Below are 22,117 nucleotides of genomic sequence, written 5' to 3'. Positions count from 1 at the left end.
CAATGTTTGAGGCAATGGAAGAGAACCATAACAGCTTAGTTTCTCTGGTATGGGAAGTCGAGACTAAGAAAGCAAATCCCCGTGCGCCGTCGACGTCTCCACCAGGCATGGCGCAATTGATGGTCCAAGAGAGTATGCTCTTGCCATCAACAAAGCTTGGTGTAAGAACTCTTCTTGGATGATCGAAGACCCAACTCTATAATTTAGTGATTCTCCAAAAATATCCACATAGGAGAAAATTGCGAGTAGAGAAAGAGAGATGGAAGTCGTCGGCCATCTACCCGTCCCCTTGATGTTCAAGGTTATATCGCTTAAAAGAAGCAAGTGGTTCGTGAAAATTCAATAGGGTTTAAAAAAGTACAAAGGATTAACTAAAAATAAAACTAATACAAGCGCTTGAGAACAAAAGAAATTATAAGGGATCTTGTCCCGACACCGGTAAAGGAAAGCTTCGCCGGTGCTGGAGGAAAGATGGGGTGAGGATTCCTCGATTCTTGTGCCTGAGAGAGAACTGAGATCTCGTTTATTTTGAAAACACTTGACCATCCTTATCCATGGTATCATAGAACTAATATTTGCATTAAAAAATATCTTGCACAAGATTTTTTCTTATGCAAATATTAGTTCTAAGATACCGTGGATAAGGATGCCCTTATTGTTTTGGCTATCTAATGAACTGATTCTTAATGCGTGTTTTGTTTCATCAAAAAGATTTGAGATTAGGAAGTGCCTTAAGCTTGATAGTTTCTGCCAAGAGATTGGATTGACTAGGTTATGAGTTCATTGTCTAGGGAATAGCTTTATTGACTGATTGTTAGGCAATTTAGTGAATTAGGAGTCTCCACTGAAGTTAATTACCCATCCTTGAAACCTTTTATATATTAATTGTTTACTTGTTTATTTTTGCTTATGTAGCTTCTACATGCTTAGGTTTCATTTCAAGTTCTTATTTTCTTATTACTGGTTGCTATAGTTTTAATTCGTCTCCTACTTAATTAGTTAGATTTACTAAGACATCTCTTATATAAGAGTCATTTCTCAGTAAACCTTAGCTTAAGAGTTCTAGACCTTATTCATACTTGACTTAACTTGGTAATTTTTCATTGCATCTTGTTTGTTTGCATCACACCCGATTGGATCGATTGAAGCCTCTTGTACTACATTACACTCGGTGATTGAACCAAGTAGAGTAAAAGCCTAACTATTACACTAAAGTTAGTTCATTTCACCCGAAAATAAAAGTTAATTCATTTTTTTGTCTCCTAAACTTGTAAGTATTATTCAATAAATCACAACCTCACTTTTATAAACCCAAATCGGTGTGTAGTTTTTATTTATTTATAAAAACTTTGGAGAATTTCAAAAATACCCCTTTTCATATACCTCTTTTTAAAAATACACCATTTTCAAACTTTATCAAAAAACCCACTAAAAATGTTGAAATTTATCCAAATATGTGTGTAACCTTATAAATATATACACAAATTACCTTTATATGTGTAAAAAACTTTATATACCTTTCATAAATAGCGTAAAAATAAATTATAAAAACCTTATAAAAACCTTATAAAAACCGTATAAACCCTTTTAAAAACCTTATAAAACTTATAAAAACGATTTAAAACAATTTAAAATATTGTATCGAATCTCCCAGTAGTAGTTATTATATAGAAGTACCTTATAAACTATATAAAACTTTATAATTTTTATATTTAAAAAGGGGTATTTTTGAAAATGGATAGATAAAGGGGGTATTTTTGAAAAGGGATACACCAAAAAGGGTATTTCTCAAAAATTCTCTAAAAACTTATCCTTAACTAGTTTTTTATAAACCCAAACCAACATATAATTTTATTTGATTATAAAATTTAAACCCTAACCAGTCTTATATAAACCCAAACAAAATTATTTTATTATTATTTATAAAATCTAAATCCTTAAAACTCTTTTATAAACCCAAACCAATATATTATTTTATTATTATTTTTTTTTTGAATTTAATGTTAAATTATATTCAAAGAAAAAATAGCGTTGTTACAACTAGTGCATCGGAAAGTTTAAAAATTTTATTTATTTATTGTCAAAACCCAACCAAAACCAACCATAATCCTCTTTTATAAACCCAAACTGACATATAATTTCGTTAAGTTGTAAAATATAAACCCTAATCCGTCTCTTATAAATCCTAACAAGTCTTTTATAAACTCAAACTGATATATTATTTTTGAATTAAAAAACTACATATTTTGTTTCCTTAATTGGTTTTTTTAATTTTAGTCTTGATTTTTTAAAAAAACATAGAAAATGACATGGCATATTATTATATTTTAATTGGCTAATTAAGACCATCTCCAATAGTTTTTGCTATTTTTGCCTCTATATTAGAGGAACTCTATAATAGAGGTGACTTTTGCTCCAATGGTTTCCTCTATTTTTTCCTCTATAATAGAATATTCCAAATAGATTCTTTTGAAATTTTAACATTAACACCATCTATTTATTAAAATTTCAAATTCACCCATTTACTTTAACTTTTATAAAATTTTAATAAAATAGTTACTTTTATTTAAATTAAAAAATTTATTATAAAAACATCATATTATATATTTTTAATTTAAAAGTACATCGTATTATATAAAAACAATAAGATACTATATTATATTCTATTATTATATATAATAAGGTAAAATAAAATCTCTTTTTCCTTCAATAAAAATAAAATCTATTATTATATATATTTATAAGATTTATATAATTTACTTCTGCAAATGGTAGTCTCAAATTTTAGAATATATATTATATTAAAACCTCTAAAATATTTTATATTATTAGTTATGACATATATTTATTTTGTTCATAAATAAAAGAAGTTTAAGATTAAAAGGACTACTTTGCAATAAAATAGTTCACCTCTATTTATAGAGGAAAAAATAGAGCTCCTCTATATATAGAGATAAAAATAGCAATCTCTATAATAGAGGTGGATATAGAGGTGGGTTGGAGCAAAAATTGCTATAAAATAGAGTTTAGAAGCAAATATAGAGGTGGGTTGGAGATGCTCTAAGAAGGAGTGAATAAGAGTGGTTCATACACCTAAGAGTAGTGAACCCAAATATTTTTTGTTTTCAAACATATAATTAATAATCTAATTTTTAGTATACTATATTAAGTAATAATTGTTGCGTCGATTACAAATCAGATCTTTTAGGTGGAAAAAAACACATAAAACAACCATATAATAAGATATTAAACTCCAATAGCAAGAGCTAATTGATAAAGAATAATGATCCCAATTTAATTTGTAAGAAAAACGATTAAATGAAAAATTAAATAGCTAGAGAGATGGTAAGGAACTTGGGATCTTAGTAAGTCAAACCAGAATGTTTCAAACCCAAAAATATTCCATATATCAAACTAAGAAACCAGGCATGCCCCATGCAAAGACATAATTTAATAAAGCTATATAGGGTCAATTGATCCCACTCCCATTTCTGCAACTTTGCTTGGTTGGCCATTTCCAAACCATCTGAATATATTTTTAATCACCTATATGTATTTATCTAGTTTAAAAGAGGATACACCAACAATTATATGATCACCAGCCACTTGGTTATATGTATTAGTCCATTCTGATATATTATTTTTTTTCAATTTATGCATGTATAAAATCATAGATTTCTAACCAGATTATATTGGGAACGAAATTAGATATATTAATATACTACGGATTTTTTAAAAAAGAAAAAGTACCATATTTCACCAATTTTCGCAACTCTATCTTTCATGTGAGGAAGTTGAACTTAAGATTTTTAACATTACATTTTTGACATTTTTACCACATATTAACAAGATTTTATAGAGGGCCGAAAATATATATTAATAAATTTAAGATAAGGATCAGTTTTATATCTAGAAAATGCAAATCAATTATACAAAATTTATATATATATAGTATAATCCAAATTAAATTCCTGTTATACGCAATATGCAATATGATTGATTTGCATATTACTGTCAGTTTATGGATCTTTCTCTTTAAATCTATTACTATCTTTCAAGAGTAGTTTCTTGCAAAATGGATCATAATCATAAAAAATATGGTTGTGAGACAAAGATACATAAACTGATAAAAAAATACAATGAGGTGTATAGATAGAATCAATCAATACCCACTTATCGTAAAACCCACTCATCATTATATGTGTTTAAACAATAGTGATAAAACAAACAATTTTGCAAAGACCAAAAGAACAAACACAAATAACAATACTACTTTTATTGATTCTTGTTTTGTTGGTCTAGTTGAAACTTTATTTATATATTTCCATTAGCCAATCCTTTTTGATTCTTTAAGTTAAAAAAAAAAAAAAAAACATGTTGTAATACCTTCCCCACCCCACCTAGATGATGAGATAATCATGGACCCAAAACCTCATTTTTAAAAATGGTTTTCACCAAAAAGACAAGAAAAATAATAATAATCAACAATAGAGTAAAAGAAGTGACATTTTCTTTTTTCTTTCTCACAAAGCACTTGTTTTAATCCAATGTCTGATCATTGAGTCCAGTTGGGTAATGAGAGACACCAGCTAAGTTCTTTTTTCTTCTTCTCACATAAGCATCTGAAAACAGAAGAAACAGAGAGAAAGCTTTAATTTTTACTCTGAAACCATGAAAGAAGAAGATAAAGCTTTGTCCTTTTCTCTTTTTCATTTCTTTACTGAACAATGTCTTTCTTCTATTGCAACCACTGTGTTTGGTTCATCTTGTCGTCTTGTGTCTTAAGTAAGAGAAAAGAGAAAACTTTCCACAATCGAACTATGTCACAGCTTCTTCTTCTTCTTCTTGGGGTGGTTTCAAGAACTCAACTTTACATCATGAGATTGTTGTTGTGAATTGATAAAAGAGTGTTTTTTTTTTTTAGTTTTGGGTTTGGAGAGATCTGAATTTCCCATCTGAGATTGGTGTTCGTCTTGAAGTTAGACCATGTCTATAACTTGTGAACTCTCGAATCTTACTTCAAAGAAGGCAAAAGAGTCGAGCTTTGACAAGAAATGGCTAAAAAAGCCTCTCTTGTTCTTGGTTTTGTGTGGCTCTGTGGTAGTAATTGTTCTGGTTATGTTCTCACGGTTAGGTAGAATTCAGAAGGAGGAGACTGGTTCTTGTAATGGAGAAGCTAAAGTTTTGTATAGGCATCAAAACGTCACCAGGAGTGAGATTCATGATTTGGTCTCTTTGTTCTCTGATTCAGATCAGGTAACTTATCTTGAATTTGACTTTGGTTCTTGTTAAAATTGAGCTTTTGAACATACCAGATTTGCCTTAAAGTGAAACACTTTACCATTCTCTGCATCTGTTGCAGGTTTTGTCCTTTGAATGTCGTAAGGAATCAAGACTTGGAATGTGGGGAAATTATGATATTACATGTTCTTTAAGTATGCTTTCTGAGAAACAAGAAACTGGAGGGGTTCCCTGGAATCTTAATCCATCAGGCTTAGAACATTCTGTCTCATCAACATCTCGTATGTGTAATAATCTTGAACAGGTAAGATAACATTGGATTCTTCTAACATATGTGAAGAAATGCCTTCAAAGATTTGGTATCTAGCTCTCACAGAACTTTATTTTTTGAATGTTTTGGTTCTTGATAGAATTTGCAGCAACCCGAAAAACTTGAAGAAGAATACTATGAAGAAGGGCTAGATCAGGGTTTATCATCTTATTTGAGAAATGCATGGTGGTGTCTAATCCTTGGTGTGTTAGTGTGCCATAAGATTTATGTATCTCATTCTAAAGCACCAACTGAGAGTAAAGAAAGAGTACATATGCAAGAGCCTTTAGCTCAAAAGAAGCAGCAACAACGTGCTCAGACCTCTTCTAGAGGAGCTGGAAAATGGAGGAAGAACATCCTTCTCCTCGGTATCTTAGGAGGAGTTTCCTTCTCCGTGTGGTGGTTTTGGGACACGAATGAGGAGATCATAATGAAAAGGAGGGAGACTTTAGCAAACATGTGTGATGAACGAGCCCGCGTGTTACAAGATCAGTTCAATGTTAGCCTGAACCATGTTCATGCCTTGTCTATTCTTGTATCTACATTTCACCATGGGAAATCCCCATCTGCCATTGATCAGGTGATGTGTTTTTCTAACTGATAAGTGATAAATACATTTGTATCTCATTGTTCTGTTTAAATCATCAGTTTCTGCTACATTTATAGAAAACATTTGAAGAATATACTGAGAGAACAAACTTTGAGAGACCTCTTACAAGTGGTGTAGCGTATGCTTTGAAAGTCCCACACTCGGAAAGAGAGAAATTTGAAAAGGAGCATGGATGGTCAATAAAGAAAATGGAAACTGAGGACCAGACAGTTGTTCAAGACTGTGTTCCTGAAAATTTTGACCCAGCACCTATTCAAGACGAATATGCGCCAGTTATATTTGCTCAAGAAACTGTTTCCCATATTGTATCGGTCGACATGATGTCTGGAGAGGTCAGTAACGTTTAAAATTTTTCTTTTCTATTGCCAAACCAATGTGCTAAAAAAGAATTCAAAAGTTTAACTATTTTGCAGGAAGACCGCGAAAACATCTTGCGGGCAAGAGCATCAGGAAAAGGAGTATTAACATCTCCATTTAAGCTTCTTAAGTCAAATCATCTTGGCGTCGTGTTGACCTTTGCTGTGTATGACACGAGCCTAGCGCCTGATGCTACAGAAGAACAGCGTATTGATGCAACTATTGGGTACTGCATTTACTTTTAAAATAAATAGTGCAAAGACTAATCTCTGTACTAGTAACTAATAACAATATACACCTAAATAGGTACCTTGGTGCATCATACGATATGCCATCGTTGGTGGAGAAACTTTTACACCAACTTGCCAGCAAACAGACAATTGCTGTGGATGTTTATGACACAACTAATGCCTCAGGTCTAATTAAAATGTATGGCTCAGAAATTGGGGATATAAGTGAACAGCACATAAGTAGCCTTGATTTTGGTGATCCATCAAGGAATCATGAGATGCACTGCAGGTTAGCTCTAACTCTAGTGATATTTTTGTTAGATATGTTACACTTCTGTCTTTTCTGAAGTATGAAAATGGCATTGCTCATTTATAGGTTCAAGCATAAACTTCCCATTCCTTGGACAGCCATTACACCGTCGATCTTAGTTCTGGTTATTACTTTTCTTGTTGGTTATATATTCAATGAAGCCCTCAATCGAATTGCAACAGTTGAAGATGACTGTCAGAAAATGAGGGAACTCAAAGCTCGTGCTGAGGCTGCTGATGTTGCAAAGTCACAGGTGAGTTTTGTGAATCAAATAGTCTCAAAATCTTGAAACCTCTTATCTTTTGTTAACAAGAGTTGAATTGTCACTGAAATGCTTTAATTGTTTAAACACTGACTTGCTTCTTATTTGCAGTTCCTAGCAACTGTTTCTCATGAGATACGAACTCCTATGAATGGAGTTTTAGGTACTTTTTCTACTGATCCTTTGTCATTGCATGTTCTCAGAAAAACCAGCTGAAAATATTAAGCATTGTTATTACAGGAATGCTGAAACTGCTAATGGACACCGATCTTGATGCGAAGCAGCTAGACTATGCGCAAACTGCTCACGGAAGTGGGAAGGATCTTACATCACTCATAAATGAGGTTCTTGATCAGGCAAAGATTGAATCAGGAAGGCTCGAGCTTGAAAATGTGCCTTTCGATATGCGTTTTATTCTGGATAACGTTTCATCTCTTCTCTCTGGCAAGGCAAATGAAAAAGGAATTGAGGTATACTATAAACTGGATGACCTTCCGCTTCTTGATGTTTTCAAGTAGCTAAAAAATTCCAAATCTAATGAAAATCTTGGTTTCTTGTTACAGTTGGCTGTTTATGTTTCTAGTCAAGTTCCTGATGTTGTAGTTGGTGATCCGAGTCGGTTTCGGCAGATAATTACAAATCTAGTGGGAAACTCAATCAAGGTGATTATTAATTCTATCTTACAAAACAGCAACTTCTTTATCATAACTCACTTGTTCTTTCTGTAATAACAGTTTACACAGGAAAGGGGACACATATTTATCTCAGTGCATCTTGCAGATGAGGTGAGGGAGCCTCTTAATATCGAAGATGCAGTGCTCAAACAGAGATTAGCTTTAGGATGCAGTGAGTCCGGGGAGACAGTTAGCGGGTTTCCTGCTGTAAATGCATGTGGAAGCTGGAAGAACTTCAAGACATTTTACAGTACTGAGAATCATAATTCTGATAAAATCAAGTTGCTAGTTACAGTGGAGGACACAGGAGTGGGCATACCTGTGGATGCACAAGGACGAATATTCACGCCTTTTATGCAAGCTGACAGTTCCACCTCGCGGACTTATGGTGGGACCGGCATAGGTTTAAGCATAAGCAAGCGTTTAGTTGAACTCATGCAAGGAGAGATGGGGTTTGTGAGTGAGCCCGGGACAGGCAGTACTTTTTCATTTACTGGAGTTTTCGGGAAGGCAGAAACTAGTTCATCGGTTACTAAGTTGGAACGATTCGATCTAGCTATTCAAGATTTTAAAGGATTGAGAGCATTAGTTATTGATAACAGAAACATTCGAGCTGAGGTGACTAGTTACCATCTTCAGAGACTGGGAATATCTGCAGACATTGTATCGAGTCTTAGATTGGCATGCACCAGTGTCAGGTACTTTACATGCACTAGTGTCTTCTTTACTCTTCCAACTGCTTTGCTTTTTTCATATGGAATAAATTGTATTGTCCATTGCAAGATAGCTGTATAACTGTTACTGTCATTGCATTCCAAGATAGAAAAGACTAGCATTTGTAGAGATTATACTTACTTCACTAAAAGCTTTCAATTTTTTCTGGAGTCTTTGCAGCAAATTAGACAATTTGGCTATGGTTCTAATTGACAAAGACGCCTGGAACAAGAAAGACTTTGCAGCACTAGACAAGTTGTTAACCTTTAGCAAAATAACCTTTACAAGAGTCCCAAAGATTATACTTTTGGCAACTTCTGCAACTCTTACTGAGCGCAGTGAGATGAAGTCTTCTGGTCTCATTGATGAGGTGGTAATAAAGCCTCTTCGGATGAGTGTCTTAATATGTTGCTTTCAAGAAACACTTGTCAATGGCAAGAAGAGGCAACCAAACAGAAAGCGAAGAAATCTTGGACACTTGCTCAGAGAAAAGCAGATTCTGGTTGTGGACGACAATCTGGTGAACAGACGAGTTGCCGAAGGTGCACTTAAGAAATATGGAGCTATAGTTACATGTGTTGAGAGTGGCAAGGCTGCATTGGAAATGCTTAAGCCGCCTCACAACTTTGAGGCTTGCTTCATGGATCTCCAGATGCCTGAAATGGATGGGTAGCTAACTATTTTTCAATCTTGTCCCTTCAGCTTATTGATTTCTTGAATGGAGTCCCTGGTAATTTTATGATTTTTGTGCAGATTCGAAGCAACGAGGAGAGTCCGTGATCTGGAGTGGGAAATCAACAAGAAGATAGCTTCTGGAGAAGCATCTGCTGAATTGTTATGTAAATCTAGTAGTTGGCACGTCCCAATATTAGCAATGACAGCTGATGTTATACAGGCTACTCACGAAGAATGCATGAAATGTGGCATGGATGGTTATGTATCAAAACCGTTTGAAGAGGAAGTGCTCTACACAGCGGTAGCAAGATTCTTTGAACCATGTTAAAAGGAAGACTGAAAAAGCCATTCCCTTTTAGGATTATATATCAACCCGAGAGCTTTTTGACGTCGGGTAGTATATCTTGAACATCCATGACCCTGCAATTCAACTTGAGGTCAAGGCAAGAACCAGACAATTATTCATTGTCCTTCACAGGTCTCTTTCCCTTATAGACCTCCTCGTCTGGTTGAGTATGAGAAGAAACTGGGAAAGCCGCAGTCTCTCTCTTTGTATAGACAGTTTGTCATCTTTGATATATCTGCCTGTGTGTATAGTAGATTTCTGATGTATAGCTCAATTATATTCATTCATATAAAACCAAACTCTCTCCTCTTAACTCTAAAACAGCTTGTATGTTGTGTAGTAGGAAGTGTATAAATGACTGTGTTCTGAAAAGCTTCCAGAAGCAGAACAAAATCTTCCTCAAAACCAGTTAAATGCAGATCTGGCACATGATTGCATCTGAAGCAAACCAAGATTCCCTTATCCTAGATCTTGAACTTTTGGAGTACTGATTCTTTCTAACTAGTATAAAGGGGTCAAGTTGCACTCATTTTTTAGCTCTCATACTTCTCAATTAGATCAGATCTAGATCTCTCTGTACCACTCAATATGTCAACTTTCTTGATAAGGATACTTCTTCCTTTGCTAGTCATAGCAATGACATTTCCTCAACGTTCAGGTAAAACTATCACTGCAATGTTCACACTATGTTCTTTTTTAGGCTTTTAATGTGTATGTGAGTGTATGTATAAACAGTGGCAGAATCGGAACAATGGTGTGTAGCGGATGAACAAACACCAGACGACGAGTTGCAGGCAGCTCTAGAGTGGGCTTGCGGTAGCGGTGGAGCTGACTGTAGCAAAATGCAGCAGGAAAACCAGCCTTGCTTCTTGCCAAACACAATCAGGGATCATGCCTCCTTTGCCTTTAACAGTTATTACCAAAGTTATAAGCACAAAGGTGGTTCTTGTTACTTCAAAGGTGCTGCTATGATTACTGAGCTTGACCCTAGTAAGCTCTCTCTCCTTCTCTGTATCACTTTGATCTTAGTAGATAGTGAATAATCCCTGATTGAGATATGATTGTTACAGGTCATGGTTCTTGCCACTATGAGTATAACCCCTGATTCAAATGAGACAGCAAAGACAAGATGAAAAGCTATGATTCTGCATTTATACATTTTTCCTTTGTAATGTTATCTATATACTCTGCTTCACTCAGAAACTGCTCTCTCAATACTCTTGAGTCTTTGATAAATTTTCTTCAATACAACCTGCTTCCATCAATCTTGTCTTACAAGCTCTCCTCTAGTTGTGGTAAATACACTGTTACATTATATGATAATGTGGTTAATACATAATTACACATTGTATGGAAACTAATCTGTGCCGCCTGAACAACAAAACTATACAATAGAGTCTATTCATAATACTCCCTGCCTTGTACTTATTGATTTTAATCAGCACTTAAACAAGTAATGAGTTGTTTAGCTTTCTGTGGGCTCTGTTCTCACCACATTATGTAAGAGAATCAGATTTACACCATCAGTATCCATAATTCACAACATCAAACCAATGACTGAGGGTGAACCATACTACGACATATACATTGGTAGACCAGACCAAAGATGTGTGAATTCATTTATCAAATTTTAAGAGTATAAATATACGATTAAATTTATGCGTTTTATCCGTTATTTTTGGTCGTTTGGATTTAGTCGATTTCGTTTATTTTTTTGGAGTTTAATATTTGTTAAGAATATGTATAGCAAAACAAAAAAAAAGTGTTTAAAAGTAGATTATTCGTAAAACTATAATAAAATAGCATATTTGTAAGATTTGACGATATTCTGACTTAAAAATACGGTAAAAACTCAAAGCGTATAAAAATTAATGGCATACATGATTTGCTTCATAAAGTTACGAATATTCGGATTTTTCGAATCGAATTGAATCAAATAACAGATCGGAGTGAATCTAACGGGTATTTGGCCCACACTTATTTTGGAGGATACTTTGGTTCTGAATGGGACCACAGTACAAAAACAGTTAATTTGCTAAAGCAGTATATATGTATACTTTTCTGTACTGCTTAAAAAAAACGGGAAAACTTTTTCTTCTTCGTGTTTTTTTCCAAAATAAAACAGAGCAGTCTACCCATACTCATTTAGGAGTGTTTGTGGTGAGTTCAGTCTTTTATTTTGTTTAATTTAATATTAATTTATCTAAAAATTATATAAATATTTGATCTGCATTTGTAACGCTAGATATGCATGATCCGCTTGGTCTGTTCAGCTAAATATGGTTTCCGCATTCAAAACTATTGTTGCAAGCAAAAAAATAAATGAGTAAACTATAGTAGTAAACTAATAATATGATTTCTTAACCTCACAGGTGATCTGTTTGTATTCAGGTTGACTTGGACTAAGTTTCTCGAGTTCATTTATGGGTCACCAAACCCTATCAAGAGAACAAAGTCTAATATGCATAGAGACTAGAGATAGAGAGACTCAGAGACCTATGAACGTTTGAATGCACATATTAAGACGGCAAGATTGACGACGCGTCTCTTTGTGGAATCACCAACAAATTTTTTTTGTCTTTTGGTTATTTTGTCAAAACCCTTTATTTTACTCTTTTTTTTATATATTGGTCTTAAGAGAATCGTTATTCTAGGTGAAGAACTTAATTCTTTCTTCTTTTTTGTTTGATAATTTTCTTTACAAATAATATTCAGAAAATATTATATTCCAAATTCGTATAAAATAAGGTTGAAAGACCTTTTTTTTTGGTAATGAGGTTGAAAGACCTTTAAGAGTCAACTCTTCACCAAACCCTGTAGTTGTAAATTCACCCAATAGGAAAAAAAAATGTATTGTATTGTGAATAAAAGTATTTTTGTTTAGCTGATTAGTAAATGGTAATTTGGCTAATTTCACCACTTGGTTTTGTGAAGATTGCTAGGTTACAAATCACTTTACTTGGCTATTTGGCTTAAATCATACATTATCCTTTGTTTTTAAATGATTTTTTTTCTTAACGCTGAATTGTTCAATATTATTAGAAAATAAGTGTGCAGAACAACAAAATAAGCCACGAAATGGAAATATAAACCGCAAAGAAAAAGAAACCAAGAATTAAACACCATGGCGTTTGTCCCTTTCGATCCGGTCATGAAGCCAAGACAAACCACCAAGAGCCAAGTACGAAGTAAGCCAGCCATCTCGTGTAACGCTGCAAGCCATCTCGTGTAACGCTGCAAGCCATCTCGTGTAACGTTGCAAGCAATCTCCCTAGCCAATAAATTAGATTTCGGTGAAGAAAGGTGGAAAGAGACCTTCCGCTTCACCCGTATTACTTGTCCGATCTTAGATAACAACGCACGATATTTCGGTGAAAAAATGAATTTTTTATACTAGTTATAAGATTATTTAATTTTTATTTATTTTAAATAAATAGATAATTTAACATTTATCAAAATACAACTCAACCAATGAAAAACAATGTGTATAATATAAAATTATTAAAACTTATAAAAATCTAATTAGTTTTGTATAGATTTGTAAGAAAACTAATTATTTTAGAGAAAAAAAAAAGTTGTGGACAAGAAAAAAAAACAAAGCTAAAATATCATTTATCCAGAAACGAGGGATTATTACCAAAAAAAAAAAAAAAGCTTAGAAATGATTTAAGGAACTTTATTCAATTAAATAACGTCTATATCATAAAGTAAAAGTTATAATAAGTTCATCTTCTAGAAGGAATGTTTATTCTTTGGGTTTGGTGTTTAAGCGTCACTTTAACGGCGTCGTTTTGTACACTCCTGACTTTGGTTCATACGAAAGTGCTTTCCATCTTCCTCTGGGGAGATCTTTCATCATTTGTGTAAATGTCTTTTTATTCTTTTTAGTCACTTGTCCTCAAAGTCTTTTAAAAATACTACTTACAGTTTTATTAACAATAAATTTCTGCAAAATATGATTTTATTTTTGAATTTATAAACTGATGATGCAACTTATTTGAAAGTCAACTTGGCGAAGCAAAGAAATCAAAATATATTAAAAAAAACTCGATGTTACATAACCATATTTAGCTAAAAAATGTGCTACTCTATTACAATGCTTTAAAACAAAAACAAACTCAACATGCTGAAACCATGAAGCTCAATGAATAATATCATGATAAATACCATCTGTCGAAATGTTACAACTATGACCATTTAAGGTTTTAACAAGTTGTTCGCAATCCCCTTACTAAAATACCGACTGCATCCAATTTATTTTCTTTTTGAATCTAATGTTAAATTATATTCAAAGAAAAAATAACGTTTGTACAACTAGTTCATCGGATTTTTAGAGATGAAACTGAAAAAAGAAATTAAAAATATCGGGAAGTTAACTTCGAGATTGCAACCACCGTTGAACTAAAAAATATCGACTGTATCCAATTATATTTAACTAAAAAAAGAAAACTTCTAGTCATATATATAGGTTTATTAGACCAAAATACAAGTGATTGACAAATCACAACTCAAGGACAAACATGCAAGAGAACAAGACCAATGTGTAAACACATAAGATGTTCTTGGAACATATTGGCAGAAACAAGTTCACGGGACAAAAGGATTTGCTATGAATGAGACTAACTACATTAACACGTACGGCCAATAATAATCTTTGAATAACATGGTACTATCTTTCCAAAGTTTGAAGTCAAACTATATAACTACATGATTCAATTAGTTGGAGAACTTATAATTGAAGAGATAAAGATATAGTTTAGTTATAACTTATAAACTTCAGGAAGTAGTCCACAATTTTTGTGATTTTAGAAAATATATGAATAAATAGACAAATCTCTTAGAATCGAGGAGATCTTCCACAAAGAATTATGAGTTAACATGAAAAAAGAGACTATACTTTTAATTTTATAAAATCGTGCGTTAAACACACCATGCGGTATAGCGCGGTTTTCATCTTAAATTAAATTCTGAATAATTTATATTATATTCCATACTACTACATTGTGCATATCAATCACACAATATAATATATTTTGGGAATACTAATATATTATATGTGTTTCTTTCGTTGTAATTAATTATATAGATAAAATATTTAAAAAACCGAAAAAATAATGTTCTCTTTATTTGTTATGTTGTATACGTATTATTAAAAAAAAAAAGATTGTTTACGTTAAAAACTATGCACTGTATTATTCGTTGTCACCAATAGAATCCTCAAGCCTCCTTAAGTTTGAAGACTAATCTATATATATATATATATATATATATATATATATATATATATATGATTAACAAGTGTTCACACATCACTAATTTCATTTTAACAATTTATAAAAAGGAAACAAAGGCCACATGTGAACGCATGGAGTACTGCGAGACATTTGACTATCATTTTCTCCATACCAACGAACGAGTAATCTTTAGTTTATATAAATTAATAACAAAATCCCAATATGAGATTTTATTTAATTTACTATCAACAAAAATCACTATTCACAGACTCGTGAATGTGAATTTGACGATGACTTTCAACTAATCTACTACCTAATCCACCGTAATTATATTAATTTAAAAATTTCATAATCATGTTTTAACATTTTCTCTCTTGTGTTCCTTTTTTCTTTGAGAAATTGACCTCGTCAACTTTTGTCATACTGACGATTACAAAATGTGTTGTACGTATCAGAACGATTTCTTAATGTATATACAACATTCCACTAATATTACAATATAACAAAAATATAGTGAGTCAATTTCGTGTGGTACGTTATTTAAAATTACATTATATTTATATATAGTAAGATCAATACAACGTTTTTCTTTAAATAACAATATTAATCGGATTCAACCATTTACAACATTTTAGAAACTCTTGCAATACTCATAAGTGAGCCGACGTCCCATGTGGTTTGAAATATTCATCTCAAAATAGTGATTAAAGGGTTGATTGGTTCTTTCTTGCATAGTTGCAGCAGATGATGCGTTTGCGGGTGATTGTGGTTGTTAGAGTCTTAGAGGTCGATACCAAGAATAGAAATTTCTTCATACCGTTTTGATTTCTCGAAACACTAGATATTAAAAGTTTTTTCTATAAATGTTTACAGTTGCGATTGACTAAAAAAAAGAGAAAAATAACATTAAAACATATATTCTCATGTCTTACAAAATCAACAAACTAAAACATATATTATCAAGTTATCTAATATAAAAAATTAAAAATATATGTAATTTATTTGTTTACTATTTGAATAACTATTTATATTTTTTTAACAATAGTCATGTTTAATTTATTTATAGTTTTCATAAATATAAATTTGGATGTTCATACTTTTTCTATATTTATATATCTTCTTGCAATTATAATCAAAATTTGTTTTAGTAAATTTTTGTTTAACTGCTATTGTATCCGCTGATCAACCAATTAATCGTACAAATACACTATCTCCTAAATGCTAATTTGATCGTTCAAAACGTTTAATAACGCTACGGTATGCTTCTGCAACCGCATCAACCAGGCACCACCCTTAAAAAACCTTAAAAGTGTATGCAAGTTGTGTAACATATAAGCTAGAACCGGTCTCTTCTTATTTACTATATCTATAACGTAGTCACTTTTGTTTTACAGGAATATGGGGATTTGTTTCTAATAACTAATATTCATATTCATATGTTTATTCAATAAACGAAACCCTCAAATTTGACAAATATGAGTGTTATCCTTACGTCACACATATGTATGTGAAAAAGAGAGAAAAGGTACGAAATGGGCAAAAAAATAGTCAACAAAGAACAGCTTCCGACTTGCGTAGCCTTTAAAAAGCATCCGCGTTTTGCTTTTTCCCTATAAATATATCTTTAAAACATAACCCATACCTCTCAAATCTCACCCCAACAACATTTCAAGACAGAACACACAAAGACATGGAACCAAAGATAACTCTGTTCGCCGTGTTGGCAACACTTCTTGTCTTAACCGTGAATGGTCAGTCAGGTTGTAACACCCACAGGTTCGAAAACAACTTAGCCTTCACAACTTGCTCTCCTCTCCAAGCCTTAGGCTCTTTCCTCCACTGGACTTACAACGAAGCAAACGGCACCGTTTCGATCGCCTTTCGTCACCCTGGAACGACCACTTCTTCTTGGATTGCTTGGGGACTTAACCCAAGTGGGACACAAATGGTTGGGACACAAGCTCTTGTTGCTTTCACCAATTCAAGTGGCCAGTTCCAAGCCTATACCTCTTCTGTGAATTCTTACACTACGCAGCTCGAACGCGGAAGCCTTAGCTTCCGTGTGAGCCGCGTCTCGGCTACTCTAGTTAATGGCGAGGCGACCATATTCGCAACTCTTGAGTTGCCGGCGAATCTGATCACGGCTAATCAGCTTTGGCAGGTTGGTCCTGTTACTAATGGTGTTCCTATGATTCATTCAAGGTCAGGGGACAATATGAGATCTATGGGTAGGATTGATTTCAGGACTGGTCAGTCAACGGCTGGTGGTGGTTCTGGTGATAGGCTAACCAAGAGAAATGTAAGTCCAACTCTATCTCTTAAGACTAATTAAAAAATTTCTAAATATTTCCACAAATTTTAAGGTTTTAAGAGTTACTAAATTCATATGAAACGATTAAAAAAAAAAATACTTTTAGTATTTATTATGGAACGTTAATTTTTTTTGAAAATACTTTCTAGAAAAATTAAAATTTTGGAGAAGTTTCCAATGAAAATTTGAAAAATATCTAAGATTCTAAAGTGTTGCTTTTAATAATTTTAATAAATATTGACGTGTGGATGACAAACTTAGTGAGATGATATTTTTGCTTCAATAAGACAAATAGATATTGACGTGTTTTCTCAACATATTGAAAATGAAATGATGACAAAACGAAACATTCATTGTTTTATTAATTAATAATTTTGAATAGAAGCATCTAGTATGTATTTTGTTAAATGGTATATTTTTCATATCTAGTAATAGTAAAGTGATAAAAAAAAAATTAGTTTTTTTCTGTAAATTTAGTCAAATTTGTTAGGTTTTTTTAACTTTGAAAAATAAGATATAGTGGACTTCTCTGTCACGGTTTCACTTTCGACCAAACTCAAAAATAATGTCTCCACTTCCATAATCAACATTAATATTTGAAAAATCTTTTTTTTTTTTGTAGAAATTCATAAAAAATACTGAGCTAATTTATTTGACCAACTTTTAGAAATTTTTATAATGATTCTTCTACATAAAAATAGAAAACATGAAAAACCCGTCAAAATTAAAATAAGAAATGTTTTGATTGTTTAAACTTCGTAGATTTATTCTAATTAATGTGTGGTTGATAAGAGAATAAATGACGTCGTTACAATTATTTATGTTATTTGTTGGAATATAAATTTATTACTCTATGTAAAAGTAAACTAAACATTTGTAAACTTGCATAAAACAGACTCATGGAATACTAAACGCGGTGAGCTGGGGAGTACTAATGCCATTAGGAGCAATGATGGCTCGGTACATGAAAGTCTTCGCCGATCCAACATGGTTCTATCTCCATATAGCCTTCCAAGTCTCCGGTTACGCCATCGGTGTAGCCGGTTGGGCTACCGGAATAAAGCTAGGCAATGACTCACCAGGCACATCTTACTCAACACATCGTAACCTTGGAATAGCACTCTTCACATTTGCAACACTTCAAGTATTTGCTCTCCTTCTAAGGCCAAAGCCTGACCACAAATTTCGAAGATATTGGAACGTGTACCATCACAGCGTTGGATACACTACCATCATACTCTCCATTATCAATATTTTCAAAGGACTAGACATTTTGGACCCGGCTGATAAGTGGCGTTGGGCTTATATTGGAATCTTGATCTTTCTTGGTGCTTGTGTTCTTATTCTTGAGCCACTTACTTGGTTTATCGTTCTTCGTCGTAAGAACCGTGGAGGTAACACGGTTGCTGCACCGACTTCGAACAAGTATTCCAATGGTACTACTACTAGTACCGGACCACATCACCAAGACGCCTAGTTTCACTTATTGTTTCTATACTTGTTTTGGTTTGTTATACTTCTACGCAGTTTTGGATTCTTTTTTCATTTGATATCTTGTAGGCTCTTGTATGTATGTATTTATGCGATTTTATTCATTGTGTTATAGATATATTAATCTATGGAGTTATTAATCTTTTATATGGTTGTTTACATACATCTTCGGACATTTTCTCATCTAATTTAGTAAAAACTGTAGACTATGTTCTAGTGTTATAGTGTTATAGTGTCATGAACGGTGAACCACTTATACTAATTACTTCACATCTTGAATCTTCAATTTTAATCTTCAGTAATCGATAGCTACTGATTAGACGTTTCAAGAGTTGGATTAAAAGGTTTAATCCCTAGCTAGTCTCATCGATCTTCTTATGCGATTGCTAACACTCCCTCCAAAGGTGCTTGGTTGGTCTCTCACACTCTAACCAAGTTAAAGTCGCGATCACCTCTCCATTTACTATTTAAGAGAAACATCGTTCTTACAAAAAGATAAGTAACAATACTTAACAGTCCAAGCATTCACACAAAATCTTTCTACCAATCCTACTTCTTTTCAAATCATTAAAGTTATATATCTCAATCCAGTGAGTGTCATCACTTTAAAATTATCATCTATCACATCGCTAGTAAATTCAACTCACAATATGATATGGAAGCGATTGTACTTCGCACTTACTACCACACTTTTCCAAAGAGAAATCGATAAACTACCATAATACTATGTCATTTTTGTAATGAACTTGCTATATTCTTCAACTATATCTACATTATCCTCTCCTTAAAATGCTTCTCACTAGCTACTTCCTTTCAAGAGCTGCTACTAAACTCTAATAGCACTTTCTTCCTTTGCCACTAGGTTTCGGTGGTTAATGTGTAAAAATATACCAATAATCACAAGGTGCAAATCTACTAAAAATGAAAGATGAGAAAAACGAGAAATAGATTCGTGATTAATCAAATAACAATAGTCCGAAAGATCACATAATATTATTAGGGATAAATATCCCACATTGGAAATTGAGTAAGATCCTGACTAGTATATAAGATACATGGGTCTCTCCACTCATTGTTAATTGGTTTTAGGTTGGAAGCCCACAATGTAATAAATATCATCGGTGTTTGGCCCGGCGCAGCTTAAGCTTGTCTTTCTTTCGTGTGGTTTTGGACTCTTACTCGAAATCCGGTGTTTGGAGACCTCAACGTATTTGTTTTATACTTGATATCTTGCCTTTCCATAGATAAATGTATCTACACATCTACTTTTTGTAGATCTGTAGAGGGTTTTGTACAAAGCACAAGAAACCATCGACCCGAAATAGCATTATTGATCCTAATTAATAGTAACGTACTGAAACAATTGCGAGACAAGTACGGCAATACAGTTCTAATAGTAACGAAAATATATGCATATGTCAATGCTTTCGTAATATTAGAACCACACGCACTGTTTGGTTCCGTCTTCATTCCGAACCTTTATTTATATGTACACACTTGTATATAGGGAGACGATACAACGATTTTCTTTGGTATATATACTTTATTACTATATAAAATTTGAAAATTTTGATTCGTTATTGATGAATCCAAAAAGATAAAATCGTGCATGATCTATCAAAGTAATAGTTAGAATATATGTACAGCATCCAATTCACTAAGAAGGAAAGATTATAACTCAAAAAGATTAGCTTATGAAGAACATATTCCATTGATGTTACAAAGAGATAGCAACAAAAGGTGATAGGGGACCAAATATATATTGAAAGTGTGACTACCATCCATCCACTAAGGTTAGATCATAAAGTAAATTATTCGTTAACATAGTAAACTATTCTGTCATTGCTCGCATGGAATCTGAATTCGCCTTTTGAAGATCTTAGTTTATCAAATCAAAAAATCATTTTTACCATTCTCAAAAATATTTCAACTTTTTAAAACATATTAAAGTGATTCATATAATGATGTTGTTTTACTTTGATCAGCATACTAAGGGTAAGTGTGAATGGTTACCGTGGTCTCAGCAGTTTAATTTACTCAATTTTTAGGACAGACAAAAACTGCTGCAGAACAACTCTATTTGTAAGTAAAACCGGTTAGTGGTTGGTGCGCAACAATTTCTTTTATTTTGTTGAATCCGCATCAATATGAACATAACTTCTGAATAATAATTAAAAATCAGTATAATCCGCAAACAAATTTCTGCTTATGGGAATGGAATAATATTTTCAATTTAGAGATTGAAAAAGTTAGGTTTTAGTTAAGAATTGTTTTAAGGAGAAAATGGGGTAGAAATTATAATTGATTAAAGAGAAAAAAGTGGGGAAAATAAAAATAAGAAGCATGCTACAAATTACAAAATCTTCATCTATATATCTATACAAGAACAAAACTTGTTCTACATCTCATATATTTAACACACACTAGCAAGACTGATCATAAGATTAATTAATTATATTTGTAGAGAGACGTACGAAAAAAAAAGAAGGTAAAAATAATAAACATATTTGGTTAAAAATTACATTAAAATGGCATATCTCATGCCATCACTAACCATAAGATTGTTAACCTCCGAGACACTACCATAATCTCCGGACATCCATAGTCCATCAGTCCCATTAACACTCGGTACCGCGAAGCAAGAGATGATCGAGAAAGGAAACCGCATGATCACCGCATTAAAACCGTCTCGTCTTCCATGAGTTACAACTCCTCCTCCACCTCCACCTCCACCTCCCTGTCCGGACCCTGCAGTGGAAGGCTGCAAGTCAGTCTCGTCCGCTACGCGAGGGCTCTTGCGAAGGTTTTGAAGGTTACGACGGATTACAGAAAGCATCTGTGTCATCTCTACTACCTCTGATCTTGATTTTCTTGTTTTTTTTTTTGTTTTTTGCTTTACTCTCTCTTTTAGTTTGTTGTTTTCTTGAGTTGGATGATATAATAAGGCAACTTTGAAGAGAGGAAGGAACCGTATGGGCTTTTCTTTTATATTTGTGTTGTATGTGAAAGATTGATTTTGCAAGTTGGCAACTTGGAATTTGCTTTTCATTATTAGTGCTACTCTCTTTATCATCTAGCTATCTAATATTTAATTTTTTCTTTACCCTATAGTTTTATTTTTCTTGTTTTAATAACAAAAGAGACATTGTGGTAGGGATAAATTCCATTGTTCTCCCTCTATTATTTACTCTAACATCCAATTATATCAAAAAGTTTGATTAAGCACTTCAACCATACCATCCACTTGTATTTAACAACCAAAACAATAATGCAAAACTCTAATTATAGAGTTAAGATGTGTTAACATAATTGTTCTTACCTAACCTTTTACCTGAAATGAGCATTGCCCACT

At 33.0% G+C, this 22,117-nt stretch overlaps 4 protein-coding genes across 4 annotated transcripts; 3 read left to right on the top strand and 1 right to left on the bottom strand.

The window, feature by feature from the left end:
- Positions 1-4,550: 4,550 nt before the first annotated feature.
- Positions 4,551-10,101, top strand: LOC17880945 (histidine kinase 2). The gene is made up of 13 exons (XM_006285149.2): positions 4,551-5,256; positions 5,363-5,545; positions 5,652-6,131; positions 6,218-6,493; positions 6,575-6,744; positions 6,825-7,037; positions 7,125-7,311; positions 7,432-7,483; positions 7,561-7,790; positions 7,884-7,982; positions 8,055-8,692; positions 8,889-9,377; positions 9,462-10,101. The coding sequence occupies exons 1-13, from the start codon at positions 4,987-4,989 to the stop codon at positions 9,709-9,711; spliced, it is 3,537 nt and encodes a 1,178-aa protein (XP_006285211.1). The 5' UTR covers positions 4,551-4,986; the 3' UTR covers positions 9,712-10,101.
- An 89-nt stretch (positions 10,102-10,190) lies between these two features.
- Positions 10,191-11,068, top strand: LOC17877784 (PLASMODESMATA CALLOSE-BINDING PROTEIN 5). The gene is made up of 3 exons (XM_006284990.2): positions 10,191-10,387; positions 10,465-10,719; positions 10,800-11,068. Exons 1-3 carry the CDS (start codon positions 10,318-10,320, stop codon positions 10,832-10,834), a joined length of 360 nt encoding a protein of 119 aa, XP_006285052.1. The 5' UTR covers positions 10,191-10,317; the 3' UTR covers positions 10,835-11,068.
- Positions 11,069-16,584: 5,516 nt separating this feature from the next.
- Positions 16,585-18,914, top strand: LOC17880501 (cytochrome b561 and DOMON domain-containing protein At5g35735). The gene is made up of 2 exons (XM_006283714.2): positions 16,585-17,262; positions 18,170-18,914. The coding sequence occupies exons 1-2, from the start codon at positions 16,654-16,656 to the stop codon at positions 18,749-18,751; spliced, it is 1,191 nt and encodes a 396-aa protein (XP_006283776.2). The 5' UTR covers positions 16,585-16,653; the 3' UTR covers positions 18,752-18,914.
- Positions 18,915-21,085: 2,171 nt separating this feature from the next.
- LOC17878936 lies at positions 21,086-21,788 on the bottom strand. The gene has a single exon (XM_006282410.2). It carries the CDS (start codon positions 21,608-21,610, stop codon positions 21,284-21,286), a length of 327 nt encoding a protein of 108 aa, XP_006282472.2. The 5' UTR covers positions 21,611-21,788; the 3' UTR covers positions 21,086-21,283.
- Positions 21,789-22,117: the final 329 nt, after the last annotated feature.

The sequence above is a fragment of the Capsella rubella genome, unplaced genomic scaffold (genome assembly GCF_000375325.1).
Source record: "Capsella rubella cultivar Monte Gargano unplaced genomic scaffold, Caprub1_0 scaffold_7, whole genome shotgun sequence".
Lineage (NCBI taxonomy): Eukaryota > Viridiplantae > Streptophyta > Magnoliopsida > Brassicales > Brassicaceae > Capsella > Capsella rubella.
This window is presented reverse-complemented; position numbering and strand designations above follow the sequence as displayed.

Coding starts and splice junctions, on each gene's coding strand:
- LOC17878936 (XM_006282410.2), bottom strand. CDS start 21,610: ATGACACAGATGCTTTCTGTAATCCGTCGTAACCTTCAAAACCTTCGC.
- LOC17877784 (XM_006284990.2), top strand. CDS start 10,318: ATGTCAACTTTCTTGATAAGGATACTTCTTCCTTTGCTAGTCATAGCA. Junction 10,388..10,464: donor GACATTTCCTCAACGTTCAG/GTAAAACTATCA, acceptor ATGTATAAACAG/TGGCAGAATCGGAACAATGG. Junction 10,720..10,799: donor GATTACTGAGCTTGACCCTA/GTAAGCTCTCTC, acceptor TGATTGTTACAG/GTCATGGTTCTTGCCACTAT.
- LOC17880945 (XM_006285149.2), top strand. CDS start 4,987: ATGTCTATAACTTGTGAACTCTCGAATCTTACTTCAAAGAAGGCAAAA. Junction 7,038..7,124: donor AATCATGAGATGCACTGCAG/GTTAGCTCTAAC, acceptor GCTCATTTATAG/GTTCAAGCATAAACTTCCCA. Junction 8,693..8,888: donor TTGGCATGCACCAGTGTCAG/GTACTTTACATG, acceptor GAGTCTTTGCAG/CAAATTAGACAATTTGGCTA.
- LOC17880501 (XM_006283714.2), top strand. CDS start 16,654: ATGGAACCAAAGATAACTCTGTTCGCCGTGTTGGCAACACTTCTTGTC. Junction 17,263..18,169: donor ATAGGCTAACCAAGAGAAAT/GTAAGTCCAACT, acceptor TGCATAAAACAG/ACTCATGGAATACTAAACGC.